Source organism: Rhinolophus sinicus, linkage group LG09, assembly GCF_036562045.2.
Source record: "Rhinolophus sinicus isolate RSC01 linkage group LG09, ASM3656204v1, whole genome shotgun sequence".
In the NCBI taxonomy this organism is placed as follows: Eukaryota; Metazoa; Chordata; class Mammalia; order Chiroptera; family Rhinolophidae; genus Rhinolophus; species Rhinolophus sinicus.
In genome coordinates this window covers 89,003,348-89,030,099 of record NC_133758.1, presented here as the reverse complement: position 1 = coordinate 89,030,099, position 26,752 = coordinate 89,003,348, and the positions used below count along the sequence as shown (strand labels likewise).

General features: G+C 43.7%; 1 protein-coding gene and 1 long non-coding RNA gene across 3 annotated transcripts in view; one reads left to right on the top strand and one right to left on the bottom strand.

The window, feature by feature from the left end:
* Positions 1 to 11,742, bottom strand: part of NXPH1 (neurexophilin 1) — a 280,036-nt gene extending 268,294 nt beyond the window's left edge. The window contains exons 1-2 of one of the 2 annotated variants that reach the window (XM_019729790.2): positions 10,160 to 11,742; positions 9,098 to 9,261 (exon numbers count right to left, since the gene is read on the bottom strand). In XM_019729790.2, the coding sequence (XP_019585349.1) occupies positions 9,098 to 9,151 (54 nt within the window). In that variant the 5' untranslated portion in view covers positions 9,152 to 9,261; positions 10,160 to 11,742. Of the gene's footprint in view, positions 1 to 9,097; positions 9,714 to 10,159 lie in introns of those variants that run through there. The other variant, XM_074340770.1, reaches the window with a different exon arrangement.
* LOC141573204 (uncharacterized) lies at positions 11,218 to 17,406 on the top strand. The gene is made up of 2 exons (XR_012498880.1): positions 11,218 to 11,339; positions 17,152 to 17,406. It is a non-coding gene; the product is annotated as an uncharacterized LOC141573204 (long non-coding RNA).
* The last annotated feature ends 9,346 nt before the right edge of the window (positions 17,407 to 26,752 follow it).

Here is a 26,752-nt window from a genome sequence, read left to right as displayed (position 1 = left end):
GGCGTTACAGAGAAGTGAAGACACACGCACACGAATACAAGTTTCATCCTAGCAGCTGCCCGCCAGGGGCGTCAGACAACTTCTAAGAGTGAGAAAGACTGCCAGGGAGTGCGGGCTGCCGAAGGGAGGAGAAATGAGAAAACGCTGTGTAATCCAGTAGGCAGACCCTGAACAGTTCAGCGACTTCAGTGGGTGGAGGTGGGGCACAGTCCCAGTCCTGTAAAACTGCAGCGGGATGGCCCGCGGGGGGAAGGCCCAGCTTCTCACCTAGAGAAGGAATAAGGCAGGTCCCACCCGGGCCTTTGAGAATACCCTGGAGGCTTTGCGCCTAAACCCTTCCTTCCTGTTCAATTCCCCGCCTCTCTTCACCTCCCCTTTCCTTCTCTTCTCGCGGGCTTGCCTTTCTCCAAGCTGGCTTCTCACCGGGGTTGATGGAGCACTACCTGCCAGACCTTTGCTCCTTTAATACTGCAGGGATTTGCAGAATCGAGTGTCCTGAAAAGACTGACTCTTAAACTAAGGCAAGAGAAACGGACATAACTTCCCAGCCAATCTTCGCCTTTGACACAGAGAACCCCTAGCGCCAAAGCTCGGTACTCTCCGGATTATTTCTGGACCAAATCAACCGTGTGACCGCCTCCAAGGAGAAACTACTGCGCACTTTAGGTGACCGCAGTGTCCGCTCTAGAGTGCTCTGAGAGGCCCCGGGGGAGTGTGCAACAGCAGCCGGAGCCAGGAGACGGAGGGGGGGCGGGGGTGGAGAGAAGGGAGGCGGGATAATGGTTGCTTTTGAGTGTTTTGGGTGTTTTTCAGGGGGTTGGAGGGTTGTTTGCTTTGCTAAGTAAGGAGAAACTTCCCCCAACCCATCTCGGTCTAATGATGACAGATTCCACGCTGCATCGGGCCCCACGCAGGGGAGCCTAACCACGGAAAATAATGAGGCTGCATCCCAATTCGTCTGCATTAAAGGCGAGCCAGGCACTTTCGATAGCAAATGTATCGATTCCCTTGGCGGGGGCCGTGGTTTGTCCTGCCCCCATGAATAATTACCGGTCCTTTAGAAACTCGTAATAATTAGGATTCCCCACCCCGTGCCGCTTTGTAAAGGCGCCTAATGCTGGTGGGCGTCTTGGGGGCTCCAGCCTTGTTCCCCACAGGTAGGATATAGGGCAGGAATCACTTCTCACCACTAGGTTTTACTCTTGCGAGAAAAGTTGATTCCCCTCTCCGTACCTCAATTTCCTTATCTGTCAAACGAGGCTTTTACTTTAAGGACACAGCTCTACATTACGTGATTCATGTTTCTGTCTGGGAGGAAGGATAGATTTAATGAACTGTGCGAGGAAATGCGGTCGGGGGAGGCTTCACCTCCCCTCAGGATGAACTCAGTGGTCGTCACGTGATACCGCAACCGTGGAGGGGGTATAAGAGGGGGGTGGGGTGGGGGGAGGGTCCAAACCAGAGGTTCGGATGGCAGCAAACATTGAGGACCTAGCGATCGGAGTTTACTGCTCCCAAAAGTCTGGGTGGGGAAGCAGGGTCGTTACAGTCTTGACTGGGCAATAGGTAGGTATCTACGGAAAGCGCCAACTTTCCATCTAGAGGAACGGAGCCCATCCAGGGAAGGGGGCCCGGCTGCGGACACCTGGAGGGGCAGGCCTGTGGTGCTGTCCGTGGTCCTGAAGAATAGCTCAGACGGCCCAGGCCGTCCCTGTCGCCCGTCACTGCCCCATATTCAATCTCGGTGTCCGCGACCTCCCTCCAGAGAACTGCTGCAGTTCTGCCTGTTGCCCATGGAGCACCGAAGCTCGGCGGCATCGACGAAAAGTTCCCCAGAAGAAACTCTTTCGTGCGATGGCTTAGGGTCCAGACAAAAGACGGCTGCACCTGTTTTCTTAAACCAATTGGAACTGCTCGAGGTCACCTGAGGCTCAAAGTGGACAATGGATCGCGCAGCTGTGGCGCCGGCGACTCCAACTGGGAAACTTCCCTGCCCAAACACTCCGCAGCTTGGGTCAGAGGGCTGAGTTTCGGAGTCGGGGGCATGAAGCCAATGTGGAAGAAAGTTTCTCGCTCCTAATTGTAGAAGACGACTTGAAATGACCTTTAAAATCAATGGGTGGGGAGGGGGGTCTGAGACTTAGAGCAAGATGTGTCAGAAGGACGCCCCCTCCCACTGATGGGGTGAGGGTGCCCAGCCTCCTTCTGTGCCCTTTGCTGTGGCTGCCTGGGATCCTTCCAGTCAGAATCCATTAGGGTGGCGGTGATGATGGGCGAAACCCGGTGGGAGTCAGGTTCAGCAGGGACGCGCAGAGCCCCCACGAACCAGTTTCTAAGGAAACACTCGGTTTTTCTAAGCAGCAATTTGTCTTATTGTGGGAGAAAGAAACAGCACCAGAAAAGCCTCTTGGTTCTCCATTCTCATGCAGATGAGGCGATGCGCACTGGCTGAGGCCTGTGTAGCCCCCTCCCCATCGTATTTTCGGCTTGAACAAGTAAAATACCCTCATTAATTTAACGGAAGTAGGAACAAGAGAAGGCTTTTCTCTAGCTACGGATGGAGAAACAAGCGCTACATTCTCGCTGCTCCTGGGACCCCACGGTGCGCAGTATCCCAAGGCCCCCGCTCTATGCGCCACTTCGCTTTCCACCCTCCGGAACTCCTCGCCAGATGCCCAAGGAACTTTCTATAACAAAGGGAACCCGAGCAAGGGAATTCTCTCCGCCCCACCCCTGGCCAGCCCCCACCAACGTAGTAAATAAAATATACTAGGGAAGGCTGTTTACAGTGGAGGTAATTAGGTTTTCAGCCCGCAGCAGAAACGCAATGCGTTCATCAGAAGTTTAAACAACAGCCAGCAACCCGGGAGGGCAGACGTCAAACTTGGAAAATACGCAAACGCGCTCCTGAGCGCGCGGAGGGCCATGAAGAAACCGCATATATATATATATATATATATATATATATATATATATATATATATATATAATCTCAATAAAAAGCCGCTCTTGGAAAGCTTGCATGGTAATTGAGATGGGCGCTCTTTTCTGATCTGTGTTGGCATTTCCTCATCTCGAGCTGACAGAGCCAACTCAGGAAATTGCTGGTAATATTCATCTGGGGAGCACTTTCATTAAACGTAATTCATTCGACTTTCACAATAAATTGAGTGACATCCTTACAGCGGAACCTTTTTATCCTTGATTAAGTGCTTGCCAAGCTTTGGTTTCCCACTTTATTGTCACATTCCTTCTAGTGTAGTCGTCAACATGCCAATCCGCAGCAGAAAAATGCGCGCGCCGTGTTTACCAAGCTCCGGGAGGAGTTAGTGCTGACATAGGGGGGGCGGGGGGAAGAGAGAGAGAGCTGGTCGGGCGCTTAAGTAGCAGATAAATCAAGACCGCAAATTCTGCAAACAAGCAGCGGGACCAGACGAATGGTGTTTAGGAGAATGCAGGGGAAGGCAAGAGAGCAGACCCGCTTAGCCATCCGTCTGCTCCAGGAAGCCGCTGACCCGACGGCGCCACGCCCGCTGACTCGCCCGCCTCCCACTATTTAAAATGGCGAGGAATGCTAAGGTCTTAGAATGAAATCTGAAGCTCCTAAAAGATGTGGTTGCTTTAAGAGAACTTTCCTGACTCAGATCAAAGCTAGGTACTTTCTTTGGGAAAAAAAAAAAATCAGAAAGAATGCACACTTTCTAACTCACCACTTAAGAGCAGGCGAACTTTCAGAGTTTACACTGACTCTCTTTATGGACGGAGAAGTGCAAGAAGAATGTTATTCCTTATTCCCCGGATTGTCTTTTGACCTTTAATATTATGCCGCGACAGCCAAACACTGGGGGCTCTTCAGACCCCTAATTCCAAGAGAAACTGACAAGTACCTCAGATTTAAGGACTGGGCAAAACGGGGAAGCCTTCCCTTTGCCAATGTGTGGCCCCCTTTATAGGGGTGTGGCCCCACCCCCTATAAAAATCAAAGAACCTCAAGACAGAAAATTGCCTATTTGGAAAGATACTATCCAAATGCTTTCATCACTCAAATGTCCTTTTGAAAATATTGCCCACGATGGTTATTACCTGGACAATGCTGTCAATTTTTGTAGTCTGCAAAAAATCTCCCCTCAGATAAAAAAGTAGGACATTGGGCACCTATTTCAAAAAAAAATAAACCAATTTCCCTGCCACCGGATATATTTTTCACCCAGACAACACTTTCATTAAGGAGGAAATAGCCGTCAACAATTCAAAGCCAAATAGAAATCAACATTGCACAAAGAGGAGCCACAAACTTAAATGGCTTTCAGGGGGAAAACCGCTGAAAAAGTTGGAGCAATTCTGGTTCTCTCCTTCTAATACTGAAGACAGTTTCCCCGAAGCTATCACTAGAAGGCCCCAGACCATGAAAAGCCTCCCAGAAGGGAGGAAGAAGGTGACCACACACCCAGAGAGCTGCTTTCCTGGTCAACGGAGAGTTGGGCATTTCAGGAAAATGCCTGGGATAGCAGCAACTTTTCCTCCCACAGAGCCCTGGAAACATGTCTTGGGACTGAAAATTCTTGTGTTGTGCAGCTGTGCCTCAGGCTCCTTCAAAAATCTAGGTTTAATCCTACAGTGGAAAGGTTGATCTGGACAAGAAGAGTCAGGAAATAAATGCAGGAGGTGGGGGAATTTCAGTACTGCCCCCAGGAACTGGCCTTCCTAGAGAACACTGAATAGCCACTCTGAGGTAGTTAATGTGCTGTTTTCCTTCTCGGTATAAGCTCAAACTGATTAAAATTGTCAGTGGGCAGCTGGCTTAAATTTCAAAGGATGGGAAGTACACATACCTAGTCCAAAGAATAGATATTAGTGGCTTCTCTCCTGCTGCTTTCCCCCAGCTTCCACATTACCTAACAGCCACCTTCACAATGAGTGGAATTCACCCAAACGGTCTGGCTCCAAACGGTGCAGAGGTAGTATTCCATGAATATATTAATCACTCTTTAATCTCTATTAAGCAATTCGTGTGGAATTCACATTTTAAGGACACCCTAAATTCAAGAGAATAGATTATTTGGTATGTTTATTAAGCCCAAAGATTAGAAAGAATTTTCAATTCTTGCCAATATTGTTTAAAAAAAAAAAAAAAAAAAAGCAACCAGATTATTAGCAATTTCAATTCCTAGCAGAACCAGTGGGACCTAAATTGGAGGGTGAGAGCCTGTTTCTTCTCATTAGAAGAGCAGGTGTATGAACAATAACATCATTCAACTCCTTGCCAGATTTCCTGCACTAGATTTCTGTGTAACTTTTTTGTTGACATGCCCAGGGAGCACTCATTAAACTCAGTTCACGACTCTGAGAATTGCCACAGGTAAACCCCCAAGCAGGGCACCTCTGCTTTCTACTGGGAGATGCTCTCCCTATGTGCCCTGGCCTATCCTGCAGCTTGACCCACTGAGAATAACTCAATTTAGGTATAAATTCTTCAGAGCCAGAAATGACATTTCCCTAGTATATCCAGTGTGTGCTTCAATTCAGTGAAAATGCTATAGTCCCGTTACCCCATTATATCATGCTGAAAATATCCTGTGACCAGTCCAGAACTGACAGGAGACTAAAAATTGCAGGACTTTTTTTTAAACAAGTATTTTTATGTCATAGATTCCTCCCCTGCTGAATTCAGACTTTTAAATCTGCAATACACAATATTCAGTAAACAGACGATTTCCTTGCTTGTATTTAAAAAAAAAAATAATTTCCCACTTATGACTTAATAACTCCAATTTATGACTGGAGATAGCCCTGTGGTGATTTTTCAGTATCCTAGCTAACATGCTTCAGAAGGTAACTTTGCAGACACAGTCCTAATTAACTTCCCACTGTAGTACTAAAATAAGCTTCTAGTTTGAAATAGGACAGACCCATCTCTCAGTAAGCACAACAAGACTCAACCTAGAACGGGCATTCAAAGAACCTTGGGCCAAGAAATATACCTTGAAAACATTCACCCAAATACAGGAAGGCAATTGTGGCTTAAATATGGAGCACTGATCTGCTGGATAGTTCCCATCAAAAAAAATATTCCCAAACTTGGGAGTATTTAAGGTATTTACAAGCAGAAACCTAATATTTTTATACAGGGGATACCTAAACCAATCTTGCTCCCTGGACATACTGTGGCGATTACTCCTTGGGAAACATAACTGGGTTTCCAGGAGCTTAAAGGGAAAGGCATACTGTGGTATGGTTAGGAAGCAATGCATAAATTGAATGCCCCCTCACTAAACTTGTGGTATGAGCTCAGAAAGACAAAATATTACTCATTAAAATCCTACCTGGCTTGGGTCAATTCAAGTGGGGAAAATCAAATAAAATCAAATAATAGTTTTCCTACTCCTGCCTTCTTGGACTGCAACTTGAATCAGCTCCTGACAAACTTGCAGTTGCTTTCAAAGGCCTGGGATGTTCTGGATGCAGCTACAAATAAATGATTAATTCAGTTACTGTATCTGGTGTTTAGTAAACATAGGTGGAGAAAGAAATGTTGATCATTTCTCGGTCTATCTCATTGCCCTAGAGCTTTAATCGAGGCTCTCCATTTCTTGATTTACCTAAAACAAAAACTGTCCTGAACGACCCAATTCACCCTTTTAAATTCATTTCCATGGTAAAAGTCAGCGTCCTGCTCCTCCAGGAAAACAGCTCGGGATTCTGCTGGCAAATAACCATGGGATTGCAATCCCTGGAAATACTGCCTTGGGTCACAGCCACCAGCCTTTGTTTTTGTGGTTCATGTGGATTCTAATCCCCAACACACAAAACAACTTTAGATAGGAGAGAAAAGAATGGACTTCTAAATTGCCTTCTCTATTTTATTGTTCACATTTGCTATTGTTTTGAGTGAAACTGAAAAAATTGTCTCCTTTCTCTGTATTGCCAAAAGGCATTCAGGTAATGAAGTCTGTAACTAAACGGTAATTGAATCAGCATAATTTGCACACTGAATGGTTTTCAAATGCTCCCAGTTTACAATTAAAGGAGAATTAATGCGCTTGTTGTTCAGAACGCAGCGCATTAGAATAAATCCAGCACTGTTGTTGTAATGAGTGGAAAACGGTTTAACTGCCAACAAACACATTTAAAATTTAACACAACGTATTGATTTCACTTCTGCTTTTGGTAGATTATTTTCCAGAATATCGAAATACTTGCCCCAAGCAATAAACTGAACCACAGCCATGGGCCTTTGCCGTGTGTGTGTGTGTGTGTGTGTGTGTGTGTGTGTGTGTGTGTGTGAGAGAGAGAGAGAGAGAGAGAGAGAGAGAGAGAGAGAGAGAGAGAGAGAGAGAGAGAGAGAGAGAGAGAGAGAGAGAAACAGTCCAAGGACGTAAGAACAGTCCTAAATCCTGAAGTTCAGGTCGTGCGTGAAGATATGCAGAATGAGAGGGGCAGGAGGGTTTCCGGGATCGAAGGAATGGTGAATATTCCTCCTCTGTGACTGTCACTTGGCGGTTCCTCCCCTTTCTTTCAATAAACAATTTCTGTATTTCCTCTGGCCAAACTTTCTGCCCTTCCTCACTGGGCTCTCAATGTCAGTAAGTTTACTGGGCGCAGGTAAGGGCCAGAAGGATTGAAGATGGGAAATGGGAAGGACACTGTTTGCATTCCGTCTGCGTTCCAGCCAGGGAAGGCACAGACTTCGGTGACAGAGTCAGAAAGGCTGTTCTTTTGGATTGGCTGCCCCGGCTTTCACCTGTTTACCCCAAGGTGTCCTGTAGGCGAGGACACTGACGTGCAGCGCCCTCTGGCGTCCACTGCTGCCATGGTCAGACGATAAAGGTGCAAAAACAAGCAACATTGAGAGTTCTTGGATTGAAGCTGATACCCGTTAAACGCACACACCCTCACATACATATTCACACACACACGTGTGCTTACACACTCATTAACACACAGAGAGTTCACACAACTAGCAGCCCTGTGGTCATATGCACCAGGGCAATTGCAGGGATGGCAACCCTTTGGTTCCCAGACCTGTGGGTTCTGAAGCCCTTGAGATTAAGGAACAGCACCCCCCCCCCATCCCGTTTATCCAACCCCATCAGATATCTAAGGCCACCTCAGCGCTCCTTGTCCCGTTAGAACACTCTGAGCCCTCAGTGCGCTCCTGCGGCCCACAGTTGGGTTAATGGAGGTCCGTACACTGAGCACAACTTCACCAGCAGGGTGCGAGTGTCCCTAGCCCTCCCTGAAGCTAGACCCGAGAAATTGCACTCTCCGTCTTGGTTCCGCGCGGAGTCCACAGCCACCACAATAAAAGCGTTTCTCGCCACCCCCACGCCCAGCCAACAATGTGCGAAGTCCAAACCGGTGGAAACGGCTCGGAGAGGACTGGTAAGGCGGCTTTGCTTAGCGTTCCCTCCCTGACAACAAGGTCTGTCGTTCCTTAATAGGGTTCTGGCACTGGAACTGGGGTTACGTTATTTGGTGGAAAGGAGAGATTGGGAAGAGAGGGAGGGGAAGCCACTACATGGTTGCCTGAGCATCTCTGACCTAACTCGATCTGATCGTTTGTGATGCTCCTAATAGTTAAACTTGTCCTGTCTGAACCCTACAAGTCGGACTAAGTTACCAGCACTTCTTTATTTGCACATCTCCAAACTGGGGAGCTAAGTGGGTGGATTCACTTTCAAAGTCACAGACCTGGGCAGATTCGTGCTTCCCACTCTCCACCTCCATTTCCTTTCGTTTAAACTCTGTGGGTGAATCAATGAGAGTTCATGTCTTCCAACCCTTCTTTCTCTTTGCTCGTTCCTGTCATAAAGCATCCCGTCCCCGCATCTCCTCAGTTTCTGGGTATCTAGGGTGCCCTAGACACTGTTCAGAATCACACGCAGGAGAGGGGGGGACTGAGGCAGGAAACTGGGATGGGAACCCCGGAAAATCCCGTAGGGATCTGGAGACCAGCTTGCCAAAGTTGTTCCAACACAGTTGCTAGGAACGCTGCTCTCGCTGAACTGGCGGGCTCACCCTCCTCCTGCGCGCCCCCACTTGCCTGGCCTCGCAGCCAGGGTGGGATTGCGGGGGCGCGGGATTGGCAGCGACTTACCAAGTAGACGGTGGGCTGCAAGAGGAGAAGCACGTACCAGCACGCAGCCTGCATCCTCCCGCGTCTCAAACTTCCCTGGCGGTGCCTTCGCTGAGTCTTTGTTCCTTCAAAAACATAGATCCACCTGACATCCACTTTACAGAGCAAGGAGCGCTCTCAGCAGCCTAGATACAAATGAAATTAGACATCCCATGACCACGCGGGCAAGGTTAGGCTTAGCGACCAAGCGGGAAAAGGGGGTCGTGGCGGGTAGGGGTGGACAAAAAAATCTGGAGGCGGGGGGAGGGGGAGGAAAATTTGAAAAGCGTGTAAATCCAGCGCCCGAAACCAGTGAGCGCTCGGTCCACAGGCAGGTAGGCAATAGGTTGGAAAGATGAAGGGCTCCTTGCGCCCTTCGGTCTTCGGGTGCGAGTTCCCGGGCGGTGGAGACAGGAAGTGGCAGGGCACAAAGGCGCGTGCAGACTGGTTCGGAGCCCAAGCGCCTCTGGCAGCGAAACCTGCCCTAGTGTTAGATGGCTGGGCGGCTCGGACTAAAGGCGGCGGCTGGTTCTTTGCCAGCCCTGGCAGTGCTCACACACGTACACACCAGCAGAGAGAGATGGAGAGAAAGAGAGGGAGAGCGAGGGAGAGCGATTGAGCGAGGGGGGGTGAGGGAAGAGAAAGGGGTAGGTAGAGCTGACCAGGATTAGGTGCTGGGCATCTGCACTTATTCGGTGGGGTGGGGGTGGGGAAATGGAATGTAATTTGCAAACAAGAAAACCGGGCTCAGTTTACCCATTCGAGCCCCCTGCACATACAGAGATAGGCGCGCGCACGGCCACACACACACACACACACACACACACACACACACATACATACACCTCTGGCACTACTTTTTTCAAACCAAGTGGCACAGCCAGTGCTAACTTCTAGAGTGGAAGTCTACCCGGGTCTGTGAGGGTCACCTGCCAAACGCACTCTGTCCCCGGACCAGCTGCCCTCTCCTCCTCCCCTTCCTGGTGCCCCACCACTCCGCCCCATGGTATCCCCTCCGGGACTGTGGAGGCCAGGCGTACGTACCGCACAAAACTGGGGGCGAATCCGGTGAGCAGAAATCACTCTGGGCAGACTCCATGGAGGAGCTACTAGGGCCTGGCGTCTCCAGCACCCCGGACATGCCCTCCTTGGCACTTTGTCTCCGTGCTCGGGCGCGGACCAGTCCCGCTGCCTCGTCCAGCCTCGATGGAGTCAGCGTCCCAGTGCCCGGGCGCGCTCAGGATGGGTTCCGCAGGAGCCTAGGCTTAGCAGTTAGGTTCACGGTGCAGGAAACTTAAGGGGCAAGAGAGGAAGGGGGAAGGAGAGGAAGAAAGGGAGGGAGGGAGGGAGGTGAATGCGCCGGGTTATTGCGCCTGACGGACTGGGACTGCAAGCGCTGGCTCTGCGATGAGCAGTCCAGGGCTCCCGGCTTCCCGAGGCTGCCGAAGGATGGTAGAGATGACTTAGGGGAGGAGACTGGGCAAGTCCTTGGAACTTGAACTTGAGAGATAAGACACTGGCCTTTTGGAAGAAAAAAGCTACGCGGCAGTTGTAGGTGGTCCGAATATCTGAGAGAGGGGTGGGGTGGCGAGAACCTGGAGGTTCCTGGTGCACGGAGCAGCTGTACCTCTCCCCGCGACACTGGGAAGCCGGGAAGCCGGGAAGCTACTCCGGAGCAGAGTCGCAGGCGCTGTCCGTGGTCCTGCCCAGTCACTGGGGTACACTCTGGAGTGCGCTGGGGTTCGGGGCGCAGACCCCGTGGTGCTCTCTTCTTAGGTCGGCGCTGGGTGCGCCCACCTCCCGGACACAGGCAGTTACATTGGCACGTGGGTAAACGGTGCCTCAGAGACTAATTGATAGTCTCGTGTAAATAGATCCCGCTCCCAGGCTCTCGGCGGGCTGGGCCCGCAGGGAGAACTGGCTCCTGCGGTATCTCTGGTGGCCGCTGCGCCCCCTCCCCCGGGGGCGTGAGGAGGATTGCGAGCGCCAGAGGAGTGGCGGGGAGCGTAGCGGGGCGGTGCGTCAGCGCGGGGATGGGCGCAGGACCGTGCAAGGTTCCTGGCCTGCCTCCCGCGCGGACGCTGGGCGCCGCGGACCTGTAGCTGCAAGGCCCCAGGCGGGGGTGCTGCGGACCTTCAGCCATTCAGCGAGCGACGGCGGAGAGGACTGGGCGACCTTGCGTGCTGACTCCTAGCTGCGGGCTGGGCCGAGCGAGAGGAGTGGGGTGAGGCGGGGCGGGGGGGGGGGGGGCAACGGGTGGTGGAGAGGGGATGCAGGGGGACGCTTTGCCACCTCCCTTTCTCTGACACTTCCTACTCAACTAGCTAGTATCTTGCAGTCTTGGCCTCTTTGCTCTGACTCTCGCTGTCTGTCTCTGTCTCTGTCTCTCTCAATCTTTCCTTTGCTGTCTCTCAGTATATATATATATAGTTTTCCTATCTCCTTTCTCCGTCTTTCTTGTGCTCCAAGACTGTCTCTGGCGTCTTCCTTCTTCTGTGTGTCTCAGGATTTCTGACTCTCTCCATCTCTGTGTATCTACCTCATCCCGGCCATTCCCTCTCAAACCTTGTCCCTTTCTTCTCTTCGGCACACAACCCTCAGACCAGCTCGGCTCATATCTAGTGAGATCTCTGAACCAGGTCCTTCTGGTACCAAGGAACTGCCAGCGCCACCTCAGCGCGCCCAAACTCAGTCCACAAGTCCCAGCGCTGCTGAGGGCATTTTTCTTCCCCCAACCTCACCTGTTACCTGTCGAAGCCTGCTCTTCCCCAGAGCCTGGCCTGGAATGGTGCACACTTTGCAGGATGACAGTTCAATATGAATCTGTAAAAGGTGGGTTGAAATTCATCTCAGGAGCCCAAGCTGGTGGCATCAATATAGAATCGTGATTTTTAATGTGTCTCGGGAGTCCTTTCCTGGAGCATAACTATTGGACACTTCAAGCTCTGTGGTTTCCACTCTGGTCCGTCTGGGGCCCAGACACAATGTCTGCTGTACATAAGAGGACTCCAGGTTGTGTTCCCATAGGGAATGCTGCCGGTAACCTCCCCCCACTCCCCAACATAGCAGTAACCATCAGCAGAAGCATTCTTTTCTGGAGCAAATGGAGGAGGTGGCTGAGACTTTCGCCTGGAATCAAACCTCCAATTTAGATGGGCACTGTAGGACATTCCTGCCAGGCATTTTGAGGCCTACACTCTCCCAGCTAAAAATAGCTCTTTAAAGAGCAAGCTCTTCTAATCTCAAAGTTGTACTCTGCCCATAATCTCTTGGAGTTTATTGGGGGCACATGCAGAGTAAGGCAGTAAAGCACATTTTCTAATTGAGACTCTGAAAAAGGCACTTTAGAAAAAGTACACACATATATAGCATAGTTGCAGTGTTATCTTGGCTCTCTTCACTTACTCGATTTTCATGCTCTTAAAAACTTTGAACAATATCAACTATATATACATATGGTCACGGGATGGAAAGTACAGCATAAGGAATAGAGTCAATGGTATTGTAACAGGTGTATATGATGTCAGAGGGATAGCAGACTTGTGGGGGGGCGGTTATCGCTTTGTGGGGGATGTAAGTGTCTAATCATATGTTGTTTTGTACACCTGAAACTAATATAAAAAAATTTTTTTAAGTTTAAAAAAGAAAAACAAATGTCTCTGGGCACTCATATTTGAGGCTGAAAGGTCAAAGTAAGGCGAGGAAAACGTCACCTGATTCCACCCTGTAGGGTTTAGGATGCCATCCTAAACTGGATCCCCATTTATATGAGCTCTCAGGCCCTCCTAGGCTGGACTGTGGAGCTGGAGTCCATGTTCCTTGTCTCCAGATGCCCAAGTACAAGGCTATCGATATCAAGCTGAACTCTCATCTGACTTTGGGTAGAAAAGAGAAAGAATCAGGCCAGCTTTGGGATATATCAAATTCTCTTCTAAACCTGACTTCAAAAACATTCTATCTTGTGTCATTTAGCCTTAAAAAACCACTGCTCGTGAAATAAAAAGACGATCAAGGACCTTAAAATCTCTATCTGAATGGGCCTGATTATTTAAGAACAGCACCACAGGCACCTAGTAATGGGAATGGTCTGACACTTTGTTCTATGACACAGGGTGCCTAAGAGCTTTTTATGATAATGACTTGACACCTTCTGTCTAGATATTCAACTCTTACCAGATACTATGAGACACTTGACCTAGGATATAAAACAGCAGTGGAATTTCTTTTTTTCTTTTTTTTTCTTTTTGTTTTTTGTATATTTGCAAGAGTCTTCAATTCCTGTAGTAGTCAATCAGGAAACGACACTAAGCGAAGCAACACTGAAAAACGGAATCACTGTTTCTGTTAAACCTCTCTAATTTTAATGATATAATATTGGGGAACAGGGAGAAAAAGCTGGCTCATCCACCCTCTTTCTTTCCTTTAATTTGCTTTAATCACACACACAAAAAAAAACCTAAAAACAATAAGGGCATGATTCTCATACATTCTTCTGTTTAAAATATTACCCTTCTCTAAAATACACTCTTAGAATACAGCTGCAATCAGCCTTACTGGCATAAAATATAAGTGTTATTATCCATAAGGAGAATAGAATTTGTACCGATTTTTCAGATTTTACTCATGTTGAGAATCCTTTCAGAAATCATTCTGTTTCTAAATGTTGTGTATGGTGCAACTTAATACACATAGAAACTCATCATCAATGATAATCACAGTAGAACGCAGTCCCCTGCCTTCTGCTTTTCCCCAAATCTACCTGATCCGAACTGAAATGAATAGTATAAAGCAATAACCTATATTTCTCTCCAGGAAATATATTTTTTAAAAGACTTTGAATGGGCTGACCTAAAAAAGAAACATTGATATTAAACAATTTTCCTGAAAACCAGAAGAAATTAAAATTAGAATTCATCTGAAGTAGACTGATAATTCTTCTAACTATAATTAGCTCTGTTGGTTGATTTGGTTTGGTTCATTTGTATCATTCTCTTTTTCTGAAGGGGAAGAAGAAGGAAGGAGTTGAAAGTTTGAATTATGTTGGGGCTGGGGAGAAGACAAAAAGAAAGAGCTTCATTTTGAGTTCTACAAAACTCTGTCCTAAAATGAACCTGTCTTAAAATGCATGAATGCCATTATCTTTTACCCAAACTCCAACTGAAAACAGAAAACTGTTTTTATGAGATACCCAGCTGTGGTCTTGCCTAAGCTTCAGGCCAAATTATATACTTCGTACACAGTACTGCATTGTACCTATCTTTTCCCTAAAAGTGACAGAAAACTTACAAAGCACGTATGAGCCTTCTGCCTTGACTTCAGTATAACTTGGATTTGCATGTTGTAGGACCTTGGGCACCAGCCTGAAGACTACCCTGGCCTCAGAACCCTCCCCTGCATAATGAGGGAGTCGGGTGAGATGACGTCTAAAGTGCCTTCCAGTTCTAAAATTCTTTTACCCCATTTTTGTATGATTAAATATGATGTCATCTGAGGTTTAAAAAACTTAACCTACTTCACAAATAACAACTGTATAATGCATTATAGTTTTCAAAGATATTAACAATTTAAAAGGATCTTTTGTCCAGTGCACTTCCAAGATTTGAAGTCCACAGTGTTTATGGGTTTGAACCAAAGCGTTTTGGTGCATTTCTTCTCTGCTACACCCTCATAACCTTTCTTCTAGGTCAAGGGTTGACTCAATTGTATTAATTATATCATTTTTCATATAAATTGTTCTACAAATGCTTTTAATGTCATTGATTTATGAGAATCTACACTCAGAGTGGCATCATTTTTATACTTATGAATACTTGTTTTAAAAGATCCAAATCCATTTTTACTACTTTTGCAAAATTCTTAAATGTCACTCGGAACAACAAAGAACCCCCCTAGCCCCTCCACACCCCAAACTATTTTGCTAGTGGAAAGAAGGAAATATCATTTGCAAAGTGATTTGGTATTTGAATGTAGTAAAACTTGGTTAATAACCATAAGGCATGTGTGCTAAATTACCTTTACAAGAATGCTTTAATAACAAGATCACTGGACTAGAAAGAAAAAACAGCCATCAAGCTCAGGATTAAAAAAAAAAAAAGTAAAGGGAACCAAAAAGCTTTATGTAGCACGCATTTTCTTTTTTAGAGGTAATTTATATGCTCAGTCTTTTTATCCATATTTCATTTACTTTGCTAAGTGAGGATAGAGGGTTCTCAAAGGTAGGGCAGTTTCAATTATACTCACAAACGTTTAAAAAGAGAATGAACACAATAAGAGAAATGGAAGAAATTCAGCATTAAAAAGGCAATTCAATGTAAAAGACAGAAAGATGGTGGTCATTGCCCAGAGATCATAATTAAATTTTTTAAAAATATTGTGAATAAGCAAACCTTTGCATTATAATCTAATTACAGAAATTTTTCATGATGGTTCCCATAGGGATTATTAATTGACAATTCCCTAAAGCAGAATCACTAAAGACAAAGAACTTGATAACCAATGTTCTGTTAACAAAGTGAAATACAGTACATGCTTTCAACCAGAAAGAACATTGGGACTCTGAATCATGGACGAAATTATGAAGACAAAGGCTGCAAGCTCTATGGTTACCTGAAAACTGAAAATGAGTCTGCAAACACATATTTCATCTCCATAACCTAAAGTACCTGCATATTTTGAAACACATGTTTTTCCAGCTTTTATCCTGATTTAGCAATATTAAGACAGAACTTCAAAACAAGATGATTTATACAGGCAGGGAACAAAGGGCTACTTCAGCCCAAATCTCAGAATGATAACAATGTCTGAGATTAGACGTCTTTTAAATAAGAGATATCAAAGGGATGCAACAACTCTCTCAATTCCCCTTTTTAACATCAACTTAATAAAAACAACTACACCAGAATTACACCATAATTAACTTCAAGGTTTATGCCATAAAAAAATGACGCAATATTTCCTGCTTTTTCTGGCTCTAATAATAAAATGGTTTTGATAAAATGCAAAGCAAAATGGTCAAACATCAAATTTTATATTAAAGTGGTGGTAATATCTCAAAGTGCAACAGTTTTCAGTAGGATAATAATGACTGCCATTTACTGAGTGCCCGACATATGCCAGGAACCATACCCTGGGTTTTATTTACATTATCCCGCTGTCTCCCTGGTGATTCTATGAGCATCAATCTGCAATTCCGTGGGGTCTTTTTTACATTAATTTACTTTTTTTATTTTCAAATACAGTTAACATTCAATATTACTTTATATTACTTTCAGGTGTACAGCATAGTGGTTGGACATTTATGTAATTTACAAAGTGATCCCCTGATTTAGTCTAGTACTCACCTGGCACCATACTTCGTTATTACAATATTATTAACTATATATTCTCTATGCTATAGTTTACACCCCTGTGACTATTTTGTAACTACCAATTTGTACCTCTTAATCCCTTCAGCCCTCTCCTTCTTTGCAGTCATTCTCCATCAAGTCCAATTTAAATCTGAGAGCCACTGGACCGTTCATTCCCACTTCCTCCTTCTTGTAACTCTCTTCTCTATTTTACTTTCAGGACCACCATTCTCTCTCCAAGTTTTTCAACTAGCCCTCTAACCATTCCTTCTCAGATTATGTATTTGCTCATCGTCATACATAGCACATTGGTGCTTCTCAGGGCTCCATCAATAACTCTTTTCCTCTTTTCACTCTGACAAAGCAATCCTGTCTATTTCCATGGCTTCATTTATTACTTACACCCAGTGACCAACAAGTTCCTGAGTCCAGCTCTGATGATTTTCTTGGCCCAACTATTCAAAGGTCAACTTAGATGTCAATTTAAACTTAATATGTTTAAACTAGACACATTATATCTTCACATTACACACATATTCTGTTATTTAGCGTGATGGCTTCTGGAGGGCTCTACTTGTAATAGGATTAAGCTCGTGCCCTTTGCCAAGTGACCATACAGTGGAATGGAGGGGTGTGCCTTCCCATATATGCAAAATTAAGTAATTTCTTTCTTTCTTACTTACTTCCTAGGAAATCCTTCCTTCGGGTTCCTTTCGATCCCAGTCAGAGCATTCAAGAGGTATAGCCTGTTTCCACTTGTTCTCTAGCCACCAGGGAACAGCACACATCTGGGAGAAGCTGCATCCTCTGGCATGGGCCCTGAAACGAAAAAGCACATGAAGCAGACCTGAGCCTGACCTGCGAGCTGGTGCATAGCCACCACAGCTGACTTGCAATCCTGCATATCCAAAAGTGAGAAATAAATGTTTATTGTTTAACCATCAAGATTTGGGGGTTATTTGTTTTGCAGCATTCTCACAGCCAAAGCTGACTAATTAGTGACACCATTACCATACTGGAAAACCTAAGTATCACATTCCCTTATGCCTTTTCTTTCTCCTTTCATCAAAATCTAAAGTTACACATCAAAAGTAAAATTACTAACACCTCTCAATTTTTCTCCTGATTATTTCTCATATCGCTCTTCTCTGTTTCTGTTTCTGCTGCTGCTACCGACTCACGCTCATATCATCATTTATCTGGTCTATGGCAATGGCCCTTTAACTCTTCTCCCCCCTTTCAGCTTCTACCTCCCTACATATGCCCTCTGTGGTATCCGCTCAATGACAGACTGAAAAATGTGGTCGCATCACATACTTGTTTAAATTTCTTCACAGCTTCACACGGCTTGCAGAATCAAGTCAGACTCCTTAGTTCAGCAGAGAAGACTGCTTTTGAGCAGGCCTCTGTCTGCTCCTTGTTCTTCCTCTCCTGCCTCCTGGCTCCTGCCTGACTACACACTTCACATTCATCAGGTGCAAGAGCCTTAGAGCTTCTAACACGCAAGCATATGTGTCAACTTGGGACCTCTGCACCGTCTTTCCTTTGGTTTGAATCCTCTCAACTCAACCTCTAGGTGAACTCCTAATCTTCCTACAAATCTCTGCTCAGAGGTCACCTCCCATCCTCTCCACTTTTCTTGGAGATTTGTGCACTAAAAGTTATGACTAAATTATTTACACCATATTGTTTATACATGTGTCTCCTCTACTGGACTGTGTCATTCAGCTTTGTACCCCTTGCCTTACTTTGAACTGGACTGAGCTGAATGTTCAGCCACACTTGGAAAGCACGGTGTCCAGAAAGCAGCCTCGTACACCTCTTGCAAGGGAGCGAGATTCTAGAACGGCAAGTCTTCATCTCTGAAGTGCTTACACAGCGCATAATTGCAAAACGTTTTCAGGCAAATCTCAGACCAGCAAAATGAGCAAAAGGAACACAACCAGAGTGGGAGGCTTAAGCCAGAAGGCACGAGCTCCCGCACCCCAACACCTTCAAAGACTCTTCTCAGAATCAGGAGCTGAATGAGAAATTTGGCCTGAATGGGTTACTCAGTAACTGACTCATTAATCCCCCTCACTTCCAGAGCTAAGCATGCCTTGGTACCAAAAAGTCCCCAGGTGTCCCTAAATTCTAGCTTTATTCTGCATAGGTACACCCCAAATCCTGTCTCAAATTTCCATTGTTTCACCCTCATCAGTATCTTACCCAAAGATTTGTTACTGCCTTCCCCTCTCTGCCTTCAGGACCAGGTGAAAGAGGGAAGGGGATGGGGAGGAAGGGGCATGAACACTACTGTCATAACCACCAACTCTGGACCACACCCAAACAAACACAGGACACTAGGTCATATGGTTCCGGGCTTCTGAATGAATCTGTCCTGCAGAAAGGAGAACTAAGAGAGAGGCCTTTGGTCAAGGAAAAGCACTAGCACTTTTTCCATCACAGTTAAACTCCGGAGATAAGGGACACCAGTGGCTCCTGATTCATGATCTCTGAGGTCTCACCAACTGGCCCTGAATTGTCTTTCTGTCTGTTCGTTGACAGGACTCTACAGTAATCTGTAGCCTACATTTAACTGAATTCAATGGCCTCTCTCAATTTCATATCATCAAATATCTACAAAACCATCTTTCCCAGGTTTCTTTCCTACCTTTCTGATAGTTCCTTCTTGTCTCCTATGCCGGCTCTTCCAACTAACTTTTCCCAGGCTGTCAATTTTCTATCTTTGAAGCTCTCCCCTTTGACCTAAACTGCAGTCCAATATGTTCAGCCACCAGAGGGCATCTTCATTCAAATAGAGTACTGCTGTCTGATACAAAGTTCAAGAGTGAACTCAAAAAAAAAAAAAGTGAACTCAACCATGCACCCACCCACCCCACTCAACACACGCATATGTTCCTATTCACAATTAACCCTAATTTCATTAGTGGCTCCCAAATTTTCTTTGCACATAGCCTTTAAACCTCAGAATTAGCTCTCATTGTTTCTGTGTATATCTCACAGACCAGTCAGGCACATTATTGTGTCAAGTCTTCCTTCAGAATGTCTCTTGCATCCTCCTCCTGGTCACTCTCTAGGCCAGGTCTTCATCCCTTCTTATCTGGACAGCTACCTTCTAACTGGTTTCCCTGGGTAGTCTTTCCCGATTCCCATTAATCTCTACTGTGAGTACCATAATGGTAGGGATTATGTCTTATTCAGCCCTGTACTCCCACCACCTAATATGGTGCCTAGCACATGGTAGATGCTCAATAAATATTTGCCTGATGCATGAATCAATTCCTTATAACATCTCCAGATTATTTCTTCAACAACATATTTGCCCTGCTATAGCATTGCAAACAAACAACAACAACAACAACAAAAAACCTTCTTTTATTTCCCATGTCTAGAGCAGGCCTATTTTTATGTTATTCATTTAGTGTTTTCAGGGAACCATTTCTTCAAGAGCACCCTCAATCAGAAATGTGGTAAGTAGCACAGAAACTCAAAACTTCACCGCTTGAATCTAGGGTAGAATGCTTAGATTCACACCTATAGCCCTCTTCACCCACCTCCTTTCCTCTGTCCCAGGCCCACACAACCCTAGAGCTAGTAACTGTACAGGATACCCTAAGACAGTAGCTTCCAAACATTAGTTTACTTTCACCTGGAGGGCTTATTAAAATGCACATTACCAGGCTCCACTTTCAGTTATGATTTATTGGTCTGGGCATCGACCCTGAAATGTACGCATTTTCACAAGCATCCCAATGATTCTAATCAACATTGGTAGAAGAACACACTTAGAAAAGCTTTACGCCAGAAAGGGGTGGATTGGACTTTAAAAACCTTACCTCACAGGATGACATCTGAACCTCTTGTGGTAGCAGTTAAGGTCTGTCAACATGTAGTATTCATCCCACACTAAGACTTAATATCACAATGCTCCCAAGAACATTTGCTTCAGCTTATTGCCCTACTATTCACCAGTCACACTAGACTTAATTCAAACATCAAGTTCTTTCCTATGCTGCCCCCCAACTGGAGTACTTTTCACCATTCACATTCTCTTCCTCTAAATCCCTCCAAATCTAATCATTATTCATCACCTAGATCAAGGTCTTCCTCTCTGAAACTTCCCCATCCATCTATCCATCCACCCTCCCATCCATCCATCCATCCATCCATCCATCCATCCATCCACACATTCATTCAATAAAAAAGTTATTGAATGAGTAGTAGTTCTAGGTTCTATGAATACAGCACTGAATAAATAAATACAAATCTTGGTCCTCAAGGAGTTTATATTACAGCGAAGGGAGACTGACAATAGAGAAAGTATAAGTCAAATATATATAGTAAATTAGATGGTAACAAATTGCTCTGTGGTGAAAATAAAGGAGAGATGAAGGATGACAAAAGTGAAAATGTAGACGCAATTTTAAATGGCATAACTGGGAAGGCCTCATGAGAAGAAGACAACTGAGTAAAAACTTGAAGCATGTGAGGGCGTGAGCCACGTGGATATGTGGAGTAAGAGCTTTCCAGGCAGAAGAAACAGCCAGTGAACAAAGCGGAGACAGCACTACACCTCATGTGTGAGAGGAACAGCACAAATGCTGGTGTGTCTGGGAAGAGTAAGCAAGAAGAGCTGGCAAAGAGATGAGGTCAGAGGTCAGAGATTGAGTAGTATCCGAAGGTCATTGGAAGGATTTGGCTTCATAAGTCCTTACAGCATACCCTTAAATTGAGCAAAGGAGTGAAATGTCTGACTCACATTTTAACAGAATTATTCTGGGGAGGAGGAAGAGCAGAAGCAGGAAGAACAGTTAAGAGATCGCTGCAATAATCTGAGCAAGACATGAGAAGGACTTGGGGACATGGGCTGTGATAGAAGTGGTGAGAAGTGAACCAATTCTGGGTGTGTTTTGAAGGGATAGTTGACGTAATGCCCTGATGATTTAAATGTGATAGATACTGTTGTCTCCAAGGTTTTTTCCCTGATTACTCTGATTAATATAAGCAAGACTGTGAGAGAAGAAGGTAGGCAGAGGGAGAGGAGAAATCAATAGCTGAGTTTGCAACATGTTAAGTTTGAGACGTATATTAGACAACCATGTGGATATATTGAGTATTATAAGTCAAGTATTCAAGGGAAATGTTTGCACTGCAAATATAAATTTAGATATTATTTAGATAGTATCAGTATATAAATGGTATTTAAAGACATGAGATCATCAAGAGAACTAGTGTAGATAAAGAGCCCTTGAGCACTTCACTGTCTAGAGGTCAGGAGTGGGGTGGTCACAGCAAAGGAGACTGAGAAGTATTCACTGCTGTAGGGGGAAGGCAAGAAAAAGGAATAGACAACACAATCAAATGCTTTGATAAGTGAAGTAAGATTGGAGATGACCACTGAACTTAGAAATGTGGAAATCTTTGGTGATTTTGACATGAGTGCTTTCAGTGGGTTGGTGAGAGGGAAGCTGAATGGAGTAGATTCAAGAAAAAAATGTGAAAAGAGTGAGCATAGAGCACTCTTTCAAGATGTTCTTTATCCTCTTAATTTCCTTCTCCCTGAGTCTCTGTATCTTCTAGTACCAGTCTGCTCATTTCAGCATTTTATCATATGTTACTGTCAATGATACTTAACTCTTCATGAAGTTTGTATCTTCTTTTCCACTAATTGGGAAGTTCTTAGTGGTGAGACTCAATCTCCTTTTATATCTGCAACACCCACCTCAGTGCTTTGCACAATTCTGTGCCTATGGTGAAATTCAAAAGTACATGATGAACTGAATGCGTATTTCTCTAATGACACCTCTGCCCCTTTTTCTAGCTCTTGTGCCTCATTATAATTTTAAGCAGCCTGTAGGTCAGTTCAGCTCCTCAATTTGACCTTTAAGTTCCTTTTTTAAACGGTCCGATCCAAAATATATCTTTTAGTATTTCCTTACCTAGCCCTCTGCTTTAGTCAGGATAGTTTATTGACCATTTCCTGAAAAGAGGCTGCTTATTTTTATCTGTTATTTCAATTATGATATTACTCCAGTCTGGAAATTTCTCCTCCAACTCTCAAGGGCTTTTCTCCTTACAGAAACTAAGCCAGAAAAGTCCCTAATCTCATTTTTTGCTGCTCTGTGCTAGAATATATAGTTACTCCAGATCTTAGGCTTATCATCTGTGCCTCAGTGTCATGATCTTTCTTATACTACCTACTAGATTTAATTACTTTTATACAGCTTCTACTTAAAAAAAGATCTTAGACCAAGCTTAGCACTTTTAGTTTTTTATTTAGTCTATCCATCAAATAGCACTTTCAGGATCGATTAAAAAATCAAATGAGAAACAAAATATTACCACACATGAAGACATTTAATGAAACATTAATACATGATAGAATGAATAAATAAATGATGAATGGATGGATGGATGGATGGATGGATTAAAAGGGCTTTACACTGTAATTTCATACACCATACAGTATCTTCTTTAATCCCCTCATGATCCATAGGATGTGGGTAGTAAACATTTTATAAGATTGTAGTGAAATAGTGTTAAAGAGGTTAACTTACCCAATGTTATTCCAGGTTAACAAATCTCTGACTCTAAAATACACTCATTTTCACTTTTCACCGTAGTTGCTAACTGGATAAAAATATAAAACCACTCAAAACCTAACTCAAAGCTATTTCCAAGCCTGTTCACTTAGAATTGATGTCGTTTTACTGAATTTGTTTTTCAATGAAATTATAGTTTTTTAAATCTATTATTTTCCTCTTTAATAACATATGAACTACTAGCCTCACAATTGGTTTGATCATTTAACTTAAAATGTCAACAAAACAAAGTGCAAGGTTCTTTAACAACTCTCTTTGCTTTTGATTCTTTAGTTAGAAAGCTTTGTCAAACTGCCACTGACTCAAACGGTAATGGTTTACGAGTGAGAGTTTTTGAAAATCAGGATAAAAAATGTTCTCTGGGAATACATTTCCTCTTTGGAATAGATTTCTTTCTACCGCAAGACCTTCCTCTCAGATTTCTGATCTTAAGGGAACGAAACATACTTTATTGAGCCTATATAAATTCCACACCTCAGATATATTTAAAAAGATGTTCTGTTTACTTCCTCAGAATGGGAAGTCTTGCAAATTTTGAAAGCTTTCTTAACCCTCTTAGGTTATTGGGGCACCATTAGTGACCCAAGTGAATAATTTACTAACAGGTATGCCAACATGATTGACTCTGCAAGGTTAACAACAAAAGTCAGGTAAGCTTATTTACTTTATTTTCCATCATGGGTTCTAAGAAAAAAAAAACTAAGAAATGAAAGTTACATGGAAACAAATGAAGCTATAAAAGAAGCATATTCTCCAATGAGAAGGAACAACTCGTTAAAGCAGCCAAGGAATTCACTCAGTATCCCAAATGCCCACCCAGGGGTGTCCTCACTCTGTAGTTTATATCCTAAAATCATCTGTCCCAGAACTTGAGGTTACATTGAGATCCAGAGAAGTTGTTATATAAAACCAAAGTGTTATTTTTAAAACTATCTTTAATAAATGTAAAACTGGGAAAATTTAACTTAAATTCAACTGTACATTAGTAACTACTTTTTTCATGAAATGCTAAATGCTTTTTGGCTGTTTCATGGTAAATTCTAATCTTCAATGTAGAGACTTGGGATTTTAGCTTCTACCTTGTGTCTTAGGTTTCAGAATTAATTAAGGAGACTGCACCTTTCCATATATCGCAGCGGAATTTGACAAATAAGCTGACTGAAATACTAGGTTTAAGCTTTCTTTTATCTTATCATTTTCAAACAGAGAGTAGAAATGTAATAATAATTAACCTTGTGTACTACTTTCTCTTTTGCCAAATCTAAATTGATTTCCAGAAAGTGGATACCTTTCCATTAAAATTAATCAAAATAAAATAAAATATAAAAACCCTCAATGAAATGACCGATTATGAAATGAATCTTCCTGTTGAAGAGTGAAGATAAAACATGGAAAAGATCAGCTTTGCAGCAGATATATTCATGCTTTTTTACAACATGAACAAATGGAGGATGAAGGAACAGCCTTCACCTTTCATCATATGCTCTGCTATGCATGCTCCAAGATTTACAGTGATCCTTCAAATTAAAAAAAAAAAAAAAAAAGTGCACAAAATAAGGAAACTGTCAGTCACTGGAGAGGTGACAATCGAGTATATTTTCATGTGGATGGTTTACAGTGAGTTGATGATTGTTAACCAAACTAACACCATGACTTTGAGGATCAACAAAATTTGAAAATGGGAGCATCCAAATAAAGGGCTGTTGTTTCTAGAAGTGTAATTTGTTTTGAAAAGTTATTGCCCAGTAAGCACTGCATAAACTCTATTTCACTCATGACAAAATTGCACTTGGATTTTTAGTGGGTGAAGCTACAGTCAGAAGAGAAAGAAATCTGATCACTTGCATCATTTTTAATGTACAATTTCATGCTCTTCCTGATTCCGACAATGGTGTGCTTTGTAAAGGGCTCTAATGGTGGTCAATTAGCACAGTCCTCCAGCGCCACCTAGTGGCCCACACACTGCTGTAGCCCAGCTCACCTATTAAACCACACTGACAAGCTCTCACAAAGGTATTCATATACGTCCTAAATGAAAGGAAATAGGAAGACTTCATAGCTTGATTTTAAAATCTTATGGTCAAGAGATCTTCATTCTTTTCTTTTAATAGCTTTAATTGACCAAAGAGATCGTGTCATTTTTGTTGAGCTAAAAGTCATTCACATCCCGTTGATAAATGGGGCTTCATTCTCATTGATAAATGCCTAACTACCATTGCGTGCTGACGAACTGATGAAATTATAAGGTTGACCCTGTTTTTGCTAAAAAGCAAGTCACTTCATAATTGACTCACCTGAGCATTTCTGAGTGGAAGATCTACACATATAAGTGCTGAGTTTACAGAAACAGCCAAGGAAACATGGAAACCAAGTATGACTATTGAATACCCATTTTTTGTTTGAGGCGTTCACAGGTTCTTTATTGGTCACCAAAGAGGATTAAGATGGGTGACAGCTACTCCCCCACATTCTCATTACCAAGAATTATAATGAAAGTATATCTCAGATCAAATTATGCTATACATATAGGTATTAATAAATATTCAATAGCAAGCAAGTACAAAATTGTTCATATAATCTATTCTGTAAGTTTAACAAACTCCCAGCTCTATTCTTTTCAGTGCTCAAAAAAATTTCCTCGATGAAAGATTCACTAGAAGCAGATAGGGCAACATCCTTGATTCAGAGCTTTGTTATATTATAATCAGCGTCAGGCAACCAGAAATCGTCCTAAACCAATGGCTGTACACAGGATCACTTAGAGATAAAGCTTTACGCACTGTCCTTATGGATCAAAGCTATACATCTCTAATTTTTGTATAATTACTGAAAATACTATTGTTATACAGAGAAAAGGTGACGTTAAAAAATAACCCACTCCAAGTGTCAAATATTTTAGGCATGTCACATCATAACACCAACTAAGAAAAAAAAAATAACCTGTTGTTCTTGAGAACACAGGGGAATGAGATGGTCTCTATACGTGACTGGAGGAAATATCTCTATTATGCCTGCTCTGGTTTTCTCTTTCTCAAATCTCTTTATCAAAGTAATCCAACAACCAGAAAAACGACTCTGCTTCTAGATAAGTGCGTGGATTGGGTCAGATAAAAAGCATTGTGTAAGGAAATAGAATTGCAGTCTGGATCTTGCAACTCCAGATACACACCAGGGTAATCAAGTAGTATAGATGCTCATGGGAAAACCAACATTGCTGTGCAACTCTAGTCGGCTAACAAAGAAGGAGGGAGAAAGCTCATCATTTAGGCCTAAATGGCCTTTTTTCCCCATTTCCAGCCAAGTCAATGAATGGAGAAGAACCTAAGTTCCCTGTCAAAACTGTGTCAATGTTTTCATTTACAAAATACGAATGGGAGCAGAAATGTAACAAAGATGTTTGATGCTCGAGGGGAACTGGGACATCACCTTGTGCTCAGTTTCTAAATAAATATTTCAAAGGGGGCATTTGTTTTGACTTTTATACCAAAGAAAATTTACAATATTTTATATCATTAACAGATTTATGTGTTGAGAAATGATTAGTAAATAGACCATTTTGTTTCAATTATAGACAAGTCTGTAATAAGTGACTTGCTGTCTGTAACTTGAAGGACGCCATGAGGCTCACATGTGCCTAAGTATCTCCCCATTCACTCAGTGAAGCGCCATCTTCCCGTCTTACTGAA